The following is an 18,288-nucleotide window of genomic DNA, read 5'->3' on the forward strand; positions in this document are numbered from 1 at the left end:
GGTCAGGCATCGTTTTCTGGAGCCCCCCCTTTTAGTGGAATAGTCCTGAAGGGTGAGTAGGACTTAGCCTGACAGAGAAGGGCATTTGTTAGAGGGAGCAGCGCATGAAAAGGCCTGGAGGTGTGAGCGAATGCAATGTGTTAGTAGCACAGTAAGAAAGGAAAGGGAACTGGAGCTCCAGCGGTGGGCACAGCACATGGTGCAGCGTGGAGACAGGCAGGTCCCCCCAGCTGCTCCCTGTTACTCTGTTGCCAACAGGTTTCTCACGCTGGCCTCAGCAGCAGCTAAAGTAAGACCAGGTAACAAATTGGGCTATCTAATATCTCCACTGTAAAGTTACCACTTTCCCCATTGTAGTGAATGAGTATCTTGTGGAGAGATGAATGGAAATGTTGTTACTCTCAAACTTCCACTCACTAGTTTTAGCGTTCACTGGAACAATTATTATGGCTGAGGTTGTCAAATGGTGATTTTCAAATGCCATCATTCTTTCAATATGTTTTTTTTTTTTTCTTTTTTGAGGCAGGGTCTCATCCCATTGCCCAGTGCAGTGGTGCGATCATAGCTCACTGCAGCTTCGAACTCCTGGGTTCAAGTGATCCTCCCACCTCAACCTTCCATGTAGCTGGGACCACAGCCACACACCACCACGCCCAGCTAATTAAAAGAATTTTTATAGAGATGGAGGTCTTGCTAGGTTACCCAGGCTGGTCTCAAACTCCTGGCCTCAAGCAATCCTCCCAAAGTGTTGGGACTATAGGCATGAGCCACTGCACCCGGCCTGGGCATGTCTTAGTTGGCTTTCCACTATAAGGGAGGGCTTTCCCTTCTACATGTATTTATTTATATCCTTATGGACTTAATGATTGTTTATTTCACTCAATGGTTTATATATAACCCATTAACATCATTCTTTATTTTGATATTCACAACCCCAGATTTGGCCAGTAAGAAGCCCTCTAAGCCCCTGTGTCCTGTGGCACATCTCCATCTTTTTATGAGCCCTTCCAAGGAGCCCTGGTTTTTTTTTTTTTAGTAGAGAATGACATTTAGAAACCAAGATTTGGGCACTAGGTGTTACAGCAATATTTGAAGAGCTTGCTCTTTTATTTTGTAAAGGTTTGAGCATCCATTGATGATTTTCTAGCTCCATCATTCCTTCTATATAATTTAGAATTCTACTTTCCCTTTTCTCTCACTTTATTTACTTATATCAATGTGGAGTCATGGATTTTTATTTTAACCAGTGAGTTGTAATCCACTACTGTCATAATTCATTTTGAATTAACATTATTTTGGATAAATCATTTTGTTGTTATGTATATGTATTAAGCACATACTATGCATCTATATTTCTATACCAGACGTCGATATTTCTCTCTCTGCCTCTGTCTAATAAACCATGAGTTCACACAGATACCTTGAGGAGGCTCTTTTAAGAGTAAAGGCTAGAGATAGTAAAAGGCTCACAAGAGGAGTGGAAGATGGCGAGGAGGAGGGGATGGATTCTAGAGCTATTTAGGAATCAGAACCAACAGCTCAAACCTACTTCAGAACTGGAAGAGACCATATTTTACAAACCAAAAAAGTGAGACACAAAGTCAGTGTCGCCCAGTTGATACACAAAACACGAATGAGGTGAGTGTGGTTTTGAGCCCAGATGAGCCTTCCAGTCACTGCTCTGCACCAACTCCATGTCAGACCCTGTCTCCCAGGTGGATAGGTGAGGCCAAGCCAGCCCCCAGCCTGGGATGAGCTCCTTGATGCATCCCAGTTCTTAAGTCTGCAGCACCTAGACTCTGGTTGGCCCCCAGCAAGACCCATGGCTTGGGGAACAAACCCATTTCCTGAATGCCTTACTACATTGGGAGCACCATCTGAGACTTTTACAGGTAGAGTTGTACGACAGTCAGACAGACCTGAGTTTGAGTTCTGGTCCTGCACTTACTAGCCATGTGAGGTGAATAAGTTTACACTTCCCTGAGCTTCAGTTTCCTCATCTGTAGGATGGGGATAACAATACCTACTTCATAGCACCTGGCCCTTGATGAATGGCAGTCATCATTATCTCTAATCCTCCTAACAACACTGTGAGGAAGGGATTATTTAGCTTCATTATATAAAGGAGAAAAGGCTCAGGAAGGTGAGGTAGTTGGCAGATCTCAGTGGGTGCATGTCAGCTCCAGGAAAGTAGAGACTATGTCTGTCTTGGTCACCATTATATTCCCAGTGCCCAGAAAATTTTCTGGTGCATAATAGAAATTTAATAAATATTTGTAAACGAATAAATTCTATCTCATTGGCTTCAAAGACTACGTGATTTCTATTTAATTTTCCAGGACAGGGATGTGTCTGGGCTAAAGTACCTCAAAGAAGCCTGTAGGAAGACTGTGCAGAGCTGAGACCCAAAATCTGGCCTCCTGATTCCTGATTCATGCTCTTTGTCCTTCCCTGAACTGCCTCTGGATGGAAAGGCTGAACTTCCTTCAGCCTAGGATCTACCGTATTCTCCCACCTTCTAGATTCTCCTCATCCTTCTCTGGCCAGGCCTCTGCCTCCTTTTCATCTGCTTCTTTCACACACCACCACCACCATCACAGTCACAGCCACGGTGGCCTGGGGGTGCTGCCCGATGGGCAGTCCAAGCTCCAGACCCTGCATGCCCCATATTGCCAAGGACTGGGCCCTGCCCCACCACCCTACCTCTCACCCCAGCAGCTCCCTTTTCCCTCACCTCCTCTATTCCTGGTGAGGGCAAACGACAGGAAGAGCATTTGACCAGAGTCAGCAACTTCCTGTGTAACATTGGGCAAGTTGTTTAATCTTTCTGAAACTTGGTTCCTCATCTACAGACTGGGTAAATTCACCTATATCTTTCCGAAGACTGTTGCAAAGACTAAGGGAAATAGTTGGCATGAACTAGCCATGTAGGCAATTAGATGCTTATCCATGTGAGAGGCTAGTGATATTACTGTGAATAGCATCACTTTGCCTAGCTTTCCTGCTTCCTGTCCAGACAGCTGTTCAGTTGGACCATCCACCTGTGTTTCTGGTGGAGAGGGGCTGAGGTTTTCCCTGACACCTAGAAAACTAGAAAGATGTCACTTAATATCTTTGTTACTTGGGACAAGTCTCCACACGAGCCAAGTGGGGATAAAGATCTTGAACACTGAAGGTAATATAAGGATTCAGGTGATAAAAAAAAATATATAAAAGCACTAGCACAGTGTCTGACACGAAGGAGATTCTTAATGAGTTTTGGCATATTGGTTGTTGACTCTCAGAAATAAAAATAACAGCTACCAGATACTGAGGGCCTGCTATGTGCCAAGTACACGGCAATTCTGCAAGGTATGTAATATCCCCATTTCAGTTACAGAAGTTGGGACTTGTTCAAGGTTACAAACTAGAAAATGGCAGAGCTGGTGGGACTGTAAGGCATGACTCTTTGAGCCCAGGGCATGAGCTCCTACCTGTGTGCCCTGTTCCCTCAGCTAGGATGTCTTTAGCTCAGTCCTGAAGTAGGCAGGATGGACCTAATTGGCACAGTATCTGATTAGGAACAGTTAACTGCACGAAGGTATGACACTCCCTACCTGCCTTAAGCTTACAGTGGATGTTTAATATGTTAAACAGGAAATGTTTGCAAAAAGTATACATATTTTTCAGTCAATATATGCTAAGGACATTTATTCATTTTTCTTTTGTTTACTCAACATTAATTTACTGCTTAACACACCAAGTGCTAAGGAGGTATAAGGCCACATGGTCCCTGCCCTTGAGGAATTCATAGTCTGATGGGGGAAAACAAAATTACTTAATCAGCATGTACACAAGTACTCAAATATTTGCACAGTAGGTGTTCAAACTACATGCAGTAGGTCCACAGCTGATGAATGACATAGATGATCCTCCAATCAGTAGATGTCTGATGTATGTGTACAAAGTACTGGTTTGATACTCATTCAAAGTACTGTAGTTGCAATGAACCTATTCAGAAACTGCTCAAGGAACATGCACACAGTAGGACTAAATGTACATACAGTTGGTACCAAATGCACAGGGGCTATACACAATAAATACAATCAAAGTACACGGATGTTTGGAAAGTACACTGCAGGCTCACAAATGGGCAAACAGGTGTTTTACACAGTAGACACTGAATAAATACGCCGTTGCTAAATATCCAATAGTTAAACAGGCTTATTTTGTCGGAGTGTATGCAACAAATGTGTACACGGTAAAAGTGAATACAGAAGAGTTGAAAGCATTCATTAAAATGCTGACTCCCAGTGACTTTTGGGGGGTAAGAATCGAAACCCCATCGCTCTACCTGTAACCTTGGATGAAATAAAGATTTCCTCCTTTACTTGGGACTCAGGAGTCTAAAAATCCATAATCCCCGGGGAGTAAGCAGCTTCCTGCCTTCCTTATTTCAAAGCCCCAGAGGTGTCAGTGTCTAGAGCTGGAGCCTAGTACATCTCCCCCCAACCCCGCGGGCCAGCAGAAGGGGTCCTTTGCAATCGGGCTCCCAAAGCCGCCTTCCGCAGCCCACACCGGTAAGACCAGGGAGAAGGGACACAGAACGCCGGTGCCGGGATAGCGACCCGGTTGAGGTCTGCGAGGGAGTGCCGGTTTGGCTCCACCACCCACGGACACGAGCTCCTCTTCCGGTCTCCATAATGCGCATGCGCATCACTGGCCTTTAAACGTGCACCGCCGGTCCATCCGGAAAGAGGATCCGGCAAACTAATTACAATCTTGTTCCTCCGCCGTTGCAATGAACTATTTTCTCTCAATCGGGGGTGGTACTTTTGAGTAACCCCTTCCAAATAGAACCCATAGCAGCCTATTTAGCTCGGTCTCCACTATATGAAGATTTCCTAGGGCTTGGTGTGACGCAAGGTATACGAGGCTCGGAAGGACACCGCGCGGAAGGATCCGGTTTGTTGTGGTGTGGGGAGGGGGAGACGCTGACAAACCAAGATGGCGGCGGCGGCGGCGATGAAGGCCGCGGTGTTTGGGAGGTAACTGTGGTGGCGAAGGCTGCGGTAGTGGGGAGGCAACGACACAGTTTGGAAGAAACGGAGCAGGACGAAGAGGCGGTAGCAGTAGCGTCAGCTTGAGACTCTCAGAGCACGACGGCCACACGCCCCCCTAGGCCCTCGGCGGGCGGCGGCTGCCCCGCTTAGGGCCTAGCCTCCGAGCATTGCCTCGGCTTCAAACAGCGGCGGCGCCATGAGTCCTTAAGGGCGGTCCAAGCCCTCCTGATCCCTGGCCCAGACCTAGGGCCCACCATGGAGCCGGGGTCCGACGATTTCCTACCGCCGCCGGAGTGCCCAGTGTTCGAGCCTAGCTGGGCCGAGTTCCGAGACCCTCTTGGCTACATCGCGAAAATCAGGCCCATCGCAGAGAAATCGGGCATTTGCAAGATCCGCCCACCTGCGGTAAGCGCCGGGGCCGGTTTTCGCCGGCGGCGAGACGGGGAATGAAGCAGTAGGATAGCCAGCGGCGAAGTCTGGGGCGGAGGGCAGCTCGAGGTGGGGAGAGTGGGTGGCTGGGACCGTTGTGGATGCGGCGCGGATCGGAAAAAGGGTGTTGGGCCAGGGGTCCTCTCGTTGTGTGAGGCCCACGGGTGACCTGGAGTCAGAGATCTACCCCCACTCCGGCTCTTCAGAATCACTCTTGGTTTAAGACCGGGATTCCTAGTGGGCCGGAGGGAGTTCACAGAGAGGCACCCCGCACATCTCTTAGTTGCCCGGGCCACCTAGGTCGAGGCTGTAAAAATAAGGCGTTTCTCCAATCTGTTGTCATCACTTCCCTTAAGGCACGCAGCATGGTATAGTATTAGTAGAAAGATCGCAGCCCTGAAGGGAGACAGACTTGAGTTCAAAACTCCACTTTGAAGCTTAGCAGCTGTGTGACCTTGGGAAAGTAGAAGTAATCTCTCCGAGCCTGTGAAATGGGTCCCAGGAATGGTTATTTAGAGGATTGAATTAAACTAGGTAGCGTCTGTATGTAGTAGGCACTAGATAAGTGGTAATTATTGTGACTGTGAGGGTGTTTGATGTGGTCATTGGTTATTCCTATGTAGGTTGACTCATATTTACTCATACCCTGCCAGGCCAATTCATCTATGATAATATCCTGGCCTGCTGGACCAGTCAGGAAATCAGTCTTACAGGGATTGCTCTGTCTCCCTTGAGGTGGGTTCAGGGAATTGTCCTCTTATTTTCCTCATCGAAGGCAATGTCAAGGCCTTTTCTGCACATCATCCCGCAGACTTGACTTCCTATGGAGATGTTTGGACCAGTCAGCTTGGTGGTGGGGTGTGAGTCCTTCTCAGATTTCTACTCTGTTCTGGTCCAGGATGTAGGAGATCCCAGAGGATAGGGCACTCTTGGGCCCCCAGAACAGAATGGAGCCATGGAATTCTGTCCCCTGTGGAACATGATTCACAGGGGTCAGCAACAAAGGCCATAGCTTTCCTCCTAGGCCTGGCTTCAGGCTAGAAGTCCCTCAAGGGCTAGGGCAAGCTGCTGCCTTGCTGGTATGGTGGAAAAATGATGATAATGTTCAGTGATCACTTGGGATTCCAAGCGCAGAAATTGAGCTTAGCTGGAAAAGGGTGTTTTTGAGTGGGTGTCTCCTGGCTGAAATGGAATAGGAAGCTTCATTCCTACCTGAGGAGGGCACCACAGGCCTTCTTATCCAACTTGGTGCTTTCTGGTGCTCAGCCACAGATCTAGGATGGTTTCAGATAGATCTTCTAGGAGGTGTTGGGTAAGCTAATTTCTTCCTTCTTGGAGTCTGGCCATAGATTTCTGAGGTATCCTTGTCCATGGTGAGGGAGTGGCAGTGGGTAGAGGGTCAGGAAGGCTAGTGGAAGGGAGAGGCAGGAGTCCTGGGCAGCCTCAAGGAGGCACTCCCTGAAGTAGTTGGGCAAACCTGTGGGAAAAGGAGGCGTAGGTGACATGGGGGTAGTTGAGGCCTGAATTCCTTTTTTTCTATCTTGGACTGACTTAGGCAGGCTGGCCTTGTGCCGGTGTTGTTATCCTGCTTTGGGGGATCAGGAAGGGAAAGAATGACATGTCCCAGGTGTGCATGGCCAGCAGGAGGCCATCCTTTATTTTGCTTCTTTTCACTGGTCAACAGTGTGCTTCCCTCTAATCCGGGATACCTGGCTGTCTGGTTTGGTTTGGTGTTTTCCTTCTCTATGGCTGCTCGTAGGACACCTTTAGGCAGCTGGCCTTCTTCTGGTTGAAGTTTGAAGTACTTGCTCAAGTGATGCTTGGGCCCAGGGTGGGAACCTGTATATGGGTGGGTGCCTGGGAATTGGAGGTTTGCTGGAGGAAGGATGGTTTCGGGCCTGAATTGCTGGGCAGGTGACTGCTATGCCTGGGAAAGATGGGTGGGAGGAGAGTTGTGGGTACCCTGAGTAGACCCCGGGGAGTTTGGAGGGATCTTACTTTCTTCATCAGGTAGCCAACCTTTTTTATCACCACATCCCAGTAATACCAACATACTGAGCATTTGGCATACAGTAGTCTGGAAATGAAGGCAGGCGGTTTGCAGGGCCTTCCCAGGTATCTGTTGCATCCATGGCTCCTGCTGTAGCATTCCAGGGCTGCCATTTCCTGTCAGGTGCTGATTGTCTAGAATTTGATTCAGCAGGAAAGAAGAGTGCCCGGAGTTTGGGGTTTGAGCACCTTTTTAGCTGGGTTACCTGTGCTGAGGGGACTGCCCTATCCTGATGAGAGGCAGGCGGGCACGGGGAGCTTGTCTGGATTTGAGCCATACCATTTTGGCCTGCGTTTTTTTTTTTTTTTCTTTTTGGTCCCTGCTTACTGAGCCCCAGATATTTGCCACCTGCTTTGGCTGGTAGGGGAAGGGGAGTGTGGTCTGTGTATGCATGCAAGTATGAGTCCTCTAGCCCATTTTCTAAAAGTGTGTGTGCAGAAGAGGTCAGCAGATTTTCTTCTCTTTTACTGTCTCCCCCCCACCCATGTGTATGCATATATGTATGAACACTGGTGTCTGGTGTAGTGCAAAGGCCTTGGATCAGAGGTCAGAAGACGTGGGTTCTTGGCTCCGCCACTAACTCAGCATGTAATTTTGGAAATTTCACTTTTTTTTCTCTGAGCCTCACTTTCCTCGAGCATTGATTTAGGTTACTTTAGGTTCATTTTGCCAACCCAGCAGGAACCAGGGCTCTGGGAAGGAGAGGACTGCGTAGGAGGTTGGAAAGGGGTGTTGGAGAGTGGGTTCTTCACAGCTGACCTTTGGGCAGGACACAGCAAGCTCCAAATTGGCAGGGCAGAGTTTCTCCCACTTTCATGATTCGTACCTGACTTCCCTCCCCAAATCCTCCCATTCTTTGCCACCACGGTCAGGCATCCCAGCTCTTACCCCCACCCCCTGGAGCTCCCTCCCCTGCCTCTTCCTGTACCAGGCAGGTGTATGAGAGAGGATCCACAGGAAGCCTTCCAGACTGGGTGAGTGATACACGTACTTGCTCCCTGTTCCTTGCTCTTCCCTGCAGTGTCTATCTCAGGCCCTTAAACTGAGAGAACAAACATTAAAGGGCCAAACCTTTACGTCCTGCCAGAATCGGAGCTAAGCTACCCTGCATGTGTATTGTGAGGTGTGGTCAGCCTTACACGTCAGGTCATAATGATGACTCCTTTGAATAACATTTTCATTTGAAAACTAGTTTTAATTTTTCTTATTGGTCTTGTGTGGAAGCCAGGGCTAGAGTTCATATTCCCACCTCACAGATGAGAAAACAAGTTCAGAAAGCTAAAATGTCATAGCTAGTAAGTAGCAGATCTAGAATGTGAACCCATGTCTTCTGACTCTAGATCCTGTGTGCTTTCCAGTACTCCCAGGCCTGTGTGTCCTACAGCACATGCCTAGGGGATAAGGAGTTAATGTGGGTGTGGAAAAGGTTTAGGGTCAACAAAACAGAGGCTCCATCTCTTAATTTCTTGAAATCCTGGCACTGTACTGTTGGGTGGGACTCAGGAGAAGTTTCCTAGGGCATGTGCATGGGGCCTTGGGTGTGGACTTGAGGGCTGCTAGACTCTTGTGAGTTCTGGGGGGAGGTAGGGGTGGGTGGTTGGGTAGGATGTTTGCAGGTTAAAGGGTCTGGAGTGGCTAGAGGTCTGGGAAGGTGCCAGTGAGATTCCGAGCTGCTTTTGGTGAGTTCGGTCTTACACTATGCTAAGATAACTCAAGTCCCTTTCCCCTCTCTACCCTCTCAGGACTGGCAGCCACCCTTTGCTGTGGAAGTGGACAACTTCAGGTTTACCCCCCGAATCCAGAGGCTGAATGAGCTAGAGGTGAGAAGACTAGGAGCTGGTGGTGGGGTTGGGAGAATGGATACCTGAGTTCTAATCCCACTTCCCTTATAGTTTCTCTGACTGAGGTACTTTACCTAGCTAGGCCTTTATTCTCTCTTCTGTGAAATTGCATTACTTTAGTGTGCCCAGGGCATGGAAGAAGCTTTAGAACTCTGAATATAACCAAGAGCCAGGGGCATTTAGCATTTGTGATTTGATAGCCCAAAGGCTAGGGACATATATCTCTTTCTCACAAAGGTTTGTTACTTCTGAAGCTCCCCTGTGAACTAGCCTACCCTAGCTGAGTCAACAAAAAGGAAATATGGAACTGGCTGATACCCCTTCTTCCTTGGCCAGCTGAATGTGGCTTCATATATCCAATTCATCCACAGCCCTGTGCTTTCTACTTTCCTTCCATGGGTGCTTGGTAAGGTGGGAGTTTAGGTAGATGGGCAGAACAACACAAGAACTGGGCTCTGTGGAGGCTGGAATGGTTAGAGACTTGGCCAGGGGTCAGGCAGGTAGGATTTTCCTTCTCCCTTTTGTTCTGTACAGGAAGTCCAGGCCCTTTTCATGGACAGGTGGGGTTTTCCCTGCTTGAGAATGCCCTGGGGTAGTGAGATTAGGCTCACTGAAGCCATTTCCACGTAAGATCCTGGAGTTTTCCATGGAAGCTCTAGGTTAGGCATATGCTGCCACTGCCTCCCCCATTATTATGTACCCACAAATCTTACTAGATGTCCAAGGGGTGGGGATTAGGCCCAGGCCCAGCTGAATACTTACACCCTAAAAGTTCACTTGTGTTCTAGACCAGAGTTCCTCAGCCTCGGCACTATTAACAGTTTGGGAAGCTAAGGTGGGAGGATTGTTTGAGTCCAGGAGTTCAAGACCAGTTTGGGCAACATAGCAAGACCCCATCTCAGAAAAGAAAAATATATCTTGTCAGGTTTATAGGGGTACAGCTTGGGCAAGATGTTGCCTAGCATGACACAAGGGCAGGTTTTCTATAGAGGGAGTGCTGGCTAATGAGAAGGAGCAGGGATGAGGCCAACTTCAGAAAGCTAAGGGGCTGAGGTCGAGGGAGCACTTCCTTGCCCTTTGAGGGTTCTCACAGCTGAGGAACTGTAGGTTGTTTCTTGGCACAAATAGACCTTAGTTTTTCTCAGCTATGAAATGGAAAGAGCTGTCTTTGTTCCCCCTAATGGGATCAGGGCAAGGTAGTGAATGGTAGTGACTATCTAGTTCTTCCAAGAACCAGGCCCTCTGACTGGAGTGAGGAGGTTATAGACTTGGGGCCTATGGGAGTCCTTCTTGGTTACTGAGATTTCAGGGAAGCATGATACATATCTTGTTCCTAGTCTCTTTGGCCCACATTGGGTCCTGGGTTGGCCAGGTGCTAGTGCTACTCTGATATACCATCTCTTAGTTCTAGGCCATTCTGTCTATAATTATAGCATGCACTTTCACCCTTCAGCCACCATGGAACAAGTTTGGTGGTACATAAGGAGGTGCGTGTGCCTTTTTGGAGCTTTCTTTCTCTGAAACATGCCTAGAGCTTAGATATAATTCTGAAATTTGCAGAGGATCTTCACTGTTCCCCTCATTAAGTCTACTCCTCTGGGGTAAGTGGACTGTGCAGTTATTTTCCGTTTATAATTATTAATAAAAGAAAAAAGGAGTCCACAGTGAAACTGATTTGCTCAAGACAATATAACAAATAAGTAGCAGAGGGAGAGCCAAAGCTCAAGTTATGTGGCACCAGAATATCTTGATGCTTGCTGTGTGACCTAACTCCTCTGAGCCTCTGTTTCCTCATCTGTAGAGGAAATGATAATACTCACATGACCCTGTCAGGGAGATTGACAGAGGACATATCTAAAGCTTTTGGCAGTTGTGACCCTCTCTATTGGGACTTGGGCTTCTCTGATTGACTAGAAGGTGACAAATGAAAGAGAAGTGGCTGGGTGCAGTGGCTTGCGCCTGTGATCCCGGCTCTTTGGGAGGCCAAAGTGGATGGATTGCTTGAGCCTAGGAGTTTGAGACGAGCCTGGGCAACATGGTGAAACCTCATTGCTACAAAAAATACAAAAATTAGCTGGTCGTGGTGGCGTGCGCCTGTAGTTCCAGCTACTCAGGAGGCTGAGGCAGGAGAATCACTTGAGCCCAGGAGGTCAAGTCTACAGTCAGCCGTGATTGCACCACTCCATTCCAGCTTGGGCGACAGAGCAAGACCGTCTCAAAAAAAAACAAGAAGTGAGAACGAGGTGGGGCTAAGCACTGCCTAGAGTCTGGGATCTGGTTCATTGGGAGAAGCCCTGGGTAGTGAAAGTGTGGACTGCTGTATTCCTCTGTTCTCCCCTAAGATTGGACCCAAAGATAGTGGTCAGTGGGAGGGGGTGGCCAGCCTCTTTGAGCCATTTTTTCTTCAGGCCCAGACGAGAGTGAAACTGAACTACTTGGACCAGATTGCCAAATTCTGGGAAATCCAGGGCTCCTCCTTAAAGATTCCCAATGTAGAACGGCGGATCTTGGACCTCTACAGTCTCAGCAAAGTAAGAACAGGTTTTTGTCAAGCACCCCCCCACCTCACCCCAATATCCTTGGTACTGTGGGGGCCCCCTTAGTTTGAACATTAGATCTTTAGGCTGCAATGGAAGGGGCACAGCTTGGTAGCACACAAGCTGTCATGAGAACATCTTGGAATCTTTTGCTGCAATTTGAGATTGGGATAAGGGGATAGCCTCCTGTGAAGTGAGGGACTAGAGTTGCCCTCATTGCCCTTTTGCCCTTTCTACAGGCCTACTCCCTCACAAAAATACACATGGCATATCCATGTCTTTTCCTGCTTGTTTTTTCAGATTGTGGTGGAGGAAGGTGGTTATGAAGCTATCTGCAAGGACCGTCGGTGGGCTCGGGTAGCCCAGCGCCTCAACTACCCACCAGGCAAAAATATTGGCTCCTTGCTACGCTCCCACTACGAACGCATTGTTTATCCCTATGAAATGTACCAATCTGGAGCCAACCTTGTGGTAAGGATGTCAAAGTGGGGCAGGGCGCGGCTTTACCCTTCAGCACAGATTTCCACACTTGCTCTTAATGAAACTGGTTTAGTGGACTGAAGATCTGGGAGTTGGACTCTGCTCTTTCCTAGTGATGCTTGTTCTCTTTCTGCACTGCTCAGGGTCAGAGGTCCTGGAGTTATCTGTACGGCTAGCTTATTTGTTATGTGACAAAGTTTTAACTGATAGAGAAATCAGATAAGGGAGAGCTTGGGCTAGAAGGTGTGGGAAGAGATGGCGTCTGATTTAGTTGGGGAGATGGTTGGTGGAGGAAGTGACTGGAAGGGAGGAGTGATACAAGCAAAGGCACTGAGAATTCCCAAAGTGTGTGCTTGGGTCAGGTGAGTGGACCACAACTTTGGATGCCACTGGGTGAGGGTAGAGGGAAGTTCTTGCTTTTGCGGGCTGGAGTCCCATGTCCTGACCCTTACCCCTCACCTGTCCCCAGCAGTGTAACACACGTCCATTTGATAATGAGGAGAAGGACAAGGAATACAAACCCCACAGCATCCCCCTACGACAGTCTGTGCAGCCTTCCAAGTTCAACAGCTATGGCCGGCGGGCCAAGAGACTGCAGCCTGATGTGAGTACTCCCCTTCTTCGAACTTAGAGCTTTGAGGTGGAGGGAGTCCTTTCCTTCCCTTTGGCTAAGGCTGTGTTCCCTGTTCCACTATCCCTTCTTTTGTTCTCTGAGTTCTTCTGAGCGTTAGTGTGTGCCTCTCTCTGGCTTCACTTTTGCTTTTTTCTCCCCTCTCAGCTGAGCTGCTGAGCTGGGTCTTGATCTGTTTGTGCAGCCTCTTTTGTATGTCTGCTCTTCTTGCCTGTTTTGTTCCTTTCCGGACTTACTCTGCTCATAGAAGTAGAACTCTTCTTTCTCCTTATACCTGTGTCTTTTGTTTTGTTTTGAGACATAGGGTCTTGCTATGTTGCCCAGACTGGAGTACAGTGGCTATTCACAGGCTTGATCATAGTGCACTATAATCTTGAACTCCTAGGCTTGAGTGATCCTCTCGCCTCAGCCTCTTGAGTAGCTAGGACCACAGGTGTGTACCACTGTTCCCAGCTCCTTATGGCTATGTCTTCAAGCAGAAGCTTATGTGCGAGGCATTCTTCTTGGTACTGGGAATACAACAGAGAACAAGATGGACACTCCCTGGGCTCAATGAAGCATGTAATTTAGCAGATCCTATTAGTCACTGCCATTTGTTGGTAATGCCAAACACTGCTAGCTTTTTCATATATATTATCCCTAACCCCCCTCATAACTATAAGGGAGGAGGTAATATTCTCATTTTACAGTTGGGAAAACTGAGATATCCTGTCTTTTATTCCTTTCCGAGAGAGGGCCGAGGAGGCAGCTCACCTACCCTCAGTCTCCAAAAAGCAACACTGAGTTCTTGGCTTAGCCCATCTGTGCCTCAGCCCCCAGCATATCAGGTGATATGTAGTCTGAGTTATTGTTCTTTTAGGATGGGACAGTCTGCTCCAGATAGCAGTCTTGATTCATTTCCTTCTTTCCTTCCAGCCGGAACCCACAGAGGAAGACATTGAAAAGAATCCAGAGCTGAAAAAGCTACAGATCTATGGGGCAGGCCCCAAGATGATGGGCCTGGGCCTCATGGCCAAGGACAAGACTCTGCGGAAGAAAGGTAAGTCCTAACAGGCTGGGGTGGCCTCACCTGAGGAGAAAAGTCAGGGCCCTAAGTGTCCTAGACCTCTGTTTACAGCCATTTTTCTCTCTCCCAGATAAGGAGGGGCCCGAGTGTCCCCCCACAGTAGTGGTGAAGGAGGAGTTAGGTGGGGATGTGAAGGTGGAGTCAACTTCGCCTAAGACCTTCCTGGAGAGCAAGGAGGAGCTGAGTCACAGCCCAGAACCCTGCACCAAGATGACCATGAGGCTGCGGAGGAACCACAGCAATGCCCAGTTTGTAAGGACCCAGCCCTGACTTCTTAATGCTCTGCTTCTCGTCCCTTCAATAAGCATTCCCCTGCATGGCACTGGACCAGGTCGCATTAACCACAAAAGCGGGCCTCCATGGGCCCTGCCCTCAGTTAGCTTCCTTAATTGGGGAAACAAAGCCAACTCACATGGAACAAAGAGCAAGAAAGGGTGATCAAGTGCTGTCAACATGAAGTGCTGGAAGGGTCCAGAGAAGGAGCCTCACCATTGCTTCAGGATAAAGGCTAAGCTCCTCATTGCCATGCATGATCCAGTCCCTGCTGACCTCTAGCCTCATCCCCCAGCACTGCCCACCTCACTCCTCTGCTATAGCCACACTGAACTCCTTGTAGGTATGTTCATTTTTCCCCGTAAGATGCACTATGCTTTTTCATCCCTATCCTTTGCACATGTTGTTTCTTCAGCCTGGAAGAGATTCCCCCTGTGCTCTGCCCTGTTGCCAAGTTTTGTTTTGCCTTCAGGTTTCAGCCAGTTTCAGGTGTCACCTTTTCAATGAAGTCCTTTCTCAAGGCTATCCCCCCTTATCTCCAGCTGCTTTGAGTGCTTCCTTCTCTAGGCTCCACAGTGCCCTTTATGGACCACTATTGGCAATTTTTAATTTTTATGAACACATGTCTCTAGAGTACTGTATATACTTGGAAGGATACCATGTCTTGTTTTTGTGCTAGAGTCCAGTGTAGTTCTGAACATGGGTTTAGTAAGTGTTTATTGAATGAATAAAAATGGGAGGATTCAAGACTGGATGATGAAAGACTGGTCTCGCAGCTCTACCTGCTTATTTGGGGAGGGTACATACATGCAGTTGAGCTCCAGACCTAGCATGACTAGCTTGTACAGGACTGTAAATCATTCAGCCAGCAAACACAGTGGATTTCCAATGGAGAACTTTTGCTCTTCTCCCCTGGCAGATTGAGTCATATGTCTGCCGGATGTGTTCTCGAGGGGATGAGGATGACAAGCTCCTGCTGTGTGATGGCTGTGATGACAACTACCACATCTTCTGCCTGCTGCCTCCTCTGCCTGAGATCCCCAAGGGTGTCTGGCGGTGCCCAAAGTGTGTCATGGCGGTAAGGCCTCCCCACTCCACATCTGTGTCATAGGGCTTTCTTGCCTTCCTTCATCTGGCCTTATTGAGGGCAGCTTCTTAGCTCAGCCATAGTCTTAGGTTTTGGATCTCTGTGGTGGGATTAGGCTGGGCAGAGCTTTGGGAGAAAGGAGCAGGAGATTCGGCCTTTGCTTTTGTCCTCTAAGAGCTGCCAGACCACCTGGAGAGGTAAGCATCATAATTAGACTGTATGTGGTGACATATAAACAGAGGCTAAATTGTGTGTTAGGAGCTCTGAGATAAACAAGTTCAGAGGAGAGGAAAATGGCTAAGGGTAATAATCAGGGAAAATGTCAGAAATGAGACTTGAAGGATAGGAATTTTTTTTTTTTTTTGAGACGGAGTCTCGCTCTGTCGCCCAGGCTGGAGTGCAGTGGTGTGATCTCAGCTCACTGCAAGTTCCGCTTCCCGGGTTCACGCCTTTCTCCCGCCTCAGCCTCCCGAGTAGCTGGGATTACGGGCGCCCACCACCACGCCTGGCTAATTTTTTGTATTTTTAGTAGAGACAGGGTTTCACCTTGTTAGCCAGAATGGTCTCGATCTCCTGACCTCGTGATCTACCTGCCTCGGCCTCCCAGAGTGCTGGGATTACAGTCAAGAGCCACCGTGCCCAGCCGAAGGATAGGAATATTAAGAAAAAAATGTTGTTTCAAATTCTGAGTTTTTGTTCTTTTTTTTTCTTTTTTAGAAAGTTTGAGGCTGGGCATGGTGGCTCACGCCTATAATCGTAGCACTTTGGGAGGCCAAGGTGGGCGGATCGTTTGAGCCCAGAAGTTTGAGACCAGCCTGGGCAACATGGCGAAACCCCGTCTCTACCAAAAAAGATACAAAAATTAGCCAGGCATGGTGGCGCACGCCTGTTGTCCCAGCTACTTGGGAGGCTGAGGTGGGAGGATCGCTTGAGCCCAGGAGGCAGAGGTTGCAGTGTGCCGAAACCATGCCACTGCACCCCAGCCTGGGCAACAGAATGAGACCCTGTCTGAAAAAAAGAAGAAAAGACGTTCTGGAAAATAGACAAATTACTTGCCTTCCCACTACCCAGTGATAGCCATTGTTAATAGTTTGGTATATTTTTTTCTCATCTTTTTGCTGTTACTTATATGTAACTATAACAAGTTTGAGATCATGTTATATATTTTCATTTGTTACTTCATAACCATTTCTCTGTATTATTAAGTTTAATCAAGGTCTGGAATTTTTTTTGGATGGTATATCACGGGTATAATATTTATATAGTTGTTTTCCTCTTGTTATATTTAGACTGAGGCAGTGATACAGGCTTTAACTAAAGAGGTGGGTGGCTGTTCAGGACTGGGAGGTGGAGGACTAGCAGGAACAGAGGTATAGCAGGAGAGCATGCCTACTATGGGTATAGGAGCAGTAAGGAGAGCAGCTGAAGCAGCAGTAAGGGCCAAGTGGCCAGGAAGTTGGGCAGGTACATTTCATGAACTTCCTACCTTCACCCAAATTCTTGGTGCTTATCTTCTACATTTCCCTCTGGATTTCTGGAGAGCAGACATTCGCCTTATCTTAGGGACTCAACTGTGGTTGTAGAGACCAGGTGTGCACATGCATACATACACACACACAGACATACACAGATGAGGAAAAATCAGGGCAGTGCATATTGGCCTTGGTAGTGGTGGAGATTCCAGTTGGGGAGGAGTTTGGATACCAACAGTATCAAGACTGTCGACTCTACTTGACTCTCTAAGTGGTTGTAAGTCAGTGGATCAGACTGACATTTATTTTTCAAACATAAGCATGGTGTGTGTCTGATTTTGGGGTACATATCGTTCTCATCTAAAATAATGAACATAGGTACAAAATGAGGTAGACTCACATCCTGTCTTCTGAGACAGTCTCAAGAACAGAAGTAGTGGAGGGTTTATACTGTAAAAGCCAGTGTCTTCATTTTCCGTCTTTCTTTTTCCTTTTTTTTTCTTGCGACAGAATCTTGCTCTGTCACCCAGGCTGGAGTGCAGTGATGCCATCTGTGCTCACTGCAACCTCTGCCTCCCAGGTTCAAGTGATTCTCCTGCCTCAGCCTCCTGAGTAGCTGGGATTACAGGTGCCTGCCACCACGCCCGGCTAGTTTTTGTATTTTTAGTAGAGACAGAGTTTCACTGTGGTGGCCAGGCTGGTCTCGGAACTCCTGACCTCAGGTGATCTGCCCGCCTCAGCCTCCCAAAGTGCTGGGATTACAGGCATAAGCCACCATGCCCAGCCCCATTTTCCATCTTTCAAGGTGCTAGGATATTCATTGCCATTTTCCCAGCCGTATAGTTCTAGTCTGGGCATAAAAAAACTTCCCTAAGCATCCTGCATAGAATCACATTTTAGAGGCCGGGCATGGTGGCTCATGCTTGTAATTCCAGCACTTGGGAGCCAAGGCGGGCGGATCACAGGGTCAGGAGTTCGAGACCAGCCTGGCCAACATGGTGAAACCCCATCTCTACTGAAAATACAAAAATTAGCCAGGCTTGGTGGCGGGCACCTGTAATCCCAGCTACTCGGGAGGCTGAGGCAGGAGAATCGCTTGAACCTGGGAGGCAGAGGTTGCAGTGAGCTGAGATTGTGCCACTGCACTCCAGTCTGGGCGACAGAGCAAGACTCTGTCTCAAAAAAAAAAAAAAAAAGAATCACATTTTAGTGAGAGAGGAAAAATGGTGGCAGAAGAACACCGGATAGCATATTAAAGTCAGAGCCATTTAGATAAAGTCCTAAAGGAAGAAAAGAGCATGAGATGACTCCCTGGAAGTTGTGAGACTGGAATTGAGTTTTGAAGAACCAATGAAAGAAAGTGGAAAAGGACATTTCAGT

General features: G+C 48.0%; 1 protein-coding gene and 1 long non-coding RNA gene across 14 annotated transcripts in view; one reads left to right on the forward strand and one right to left on the reverse strand.

Moving 5' to 3' along the window:
• Positions 1 to 4,765: 4,765 nt before the first annotated feature.
• KDM5C (lysine demethylase 5C) overlaps positions 4,766 to 18,288 on the forward strand; it is a 66,386-nt gene continuing 52,863 nt past the window's right edge. For 4 of the 13 annotated variants that reach the window (XR_001898536.3, XR_001898534.3, XR_001898533.3 and 1 more), the window contains exons 1-8: positions 4,839 to 5,447; positions 9,264 to 9,341; positions 11,771 to 11,893; positions 12,200 to 12,370; positions 12,849 to 12,983; positions 13,926 to 14,049; positions 14,147 to 14,328; positions 15,269 to 15,427. Coding sequence is in view for 8 of the 13 variants with exons in the window: in XM_009197641.4 (XP_009195905.1) it covers positions 5,298 to 5,447; positions 9,264 to 9,341; positions 11,771 to 11,893; positions 12,200 to 12,370; positions 12,849 to 12,983; positions 13,926 to 14,049; positions 14,147 to 14,328; positions 15,269 to 15,427 (1,122 nt within the window). In the remaining 5 variants the exon portion in view is untranslated. Of the gene's footprint in view, positions 5,448 to 9,263; positions 9,342 to 11,770; positions 11,894 to 12,199; positions 12,371 to 12,848; positions 12,984 to 13,925; positions 14,050 to 14,146; positions 14,329 to 15,268; positions 15,428 to 18,288 lie in introns of all 13 variants that reach the window. The other 9 variants (XM_031660848.1, XM_003917750.4, XM_009197643.4 and 6 more) reach the window with 8 other exon arrangements.
• Positions 15,039 to 18,288, reverse strand: part of LOC103880750 — a 115,787-nt gene continuing 112,537 nt past the window's right edge. Inside the window, exon 6 of the long non-coding RNA XR_002519526.2 lies at positions 15,039 to 15,625. This is a non-coding gene — a long non-coding RNA (uncharacterized LOC103880750). The remainder of the gene's footprint in view (positions 15,626 to 18,288) is intronic.

Source organism: Papio anubis, chromosome X (assembly GCF_008728515.1).
Source record: "Papio anubis isolate 15944 chromosome X, Panubis1.0, whole genome shotgun sequence".
Classification (NCBI taxonomy): Eukaryota; Metazoa; Chordata; class Mammalia; order Primates; family Cercopithecidae; genus Papio; species Papio anubis.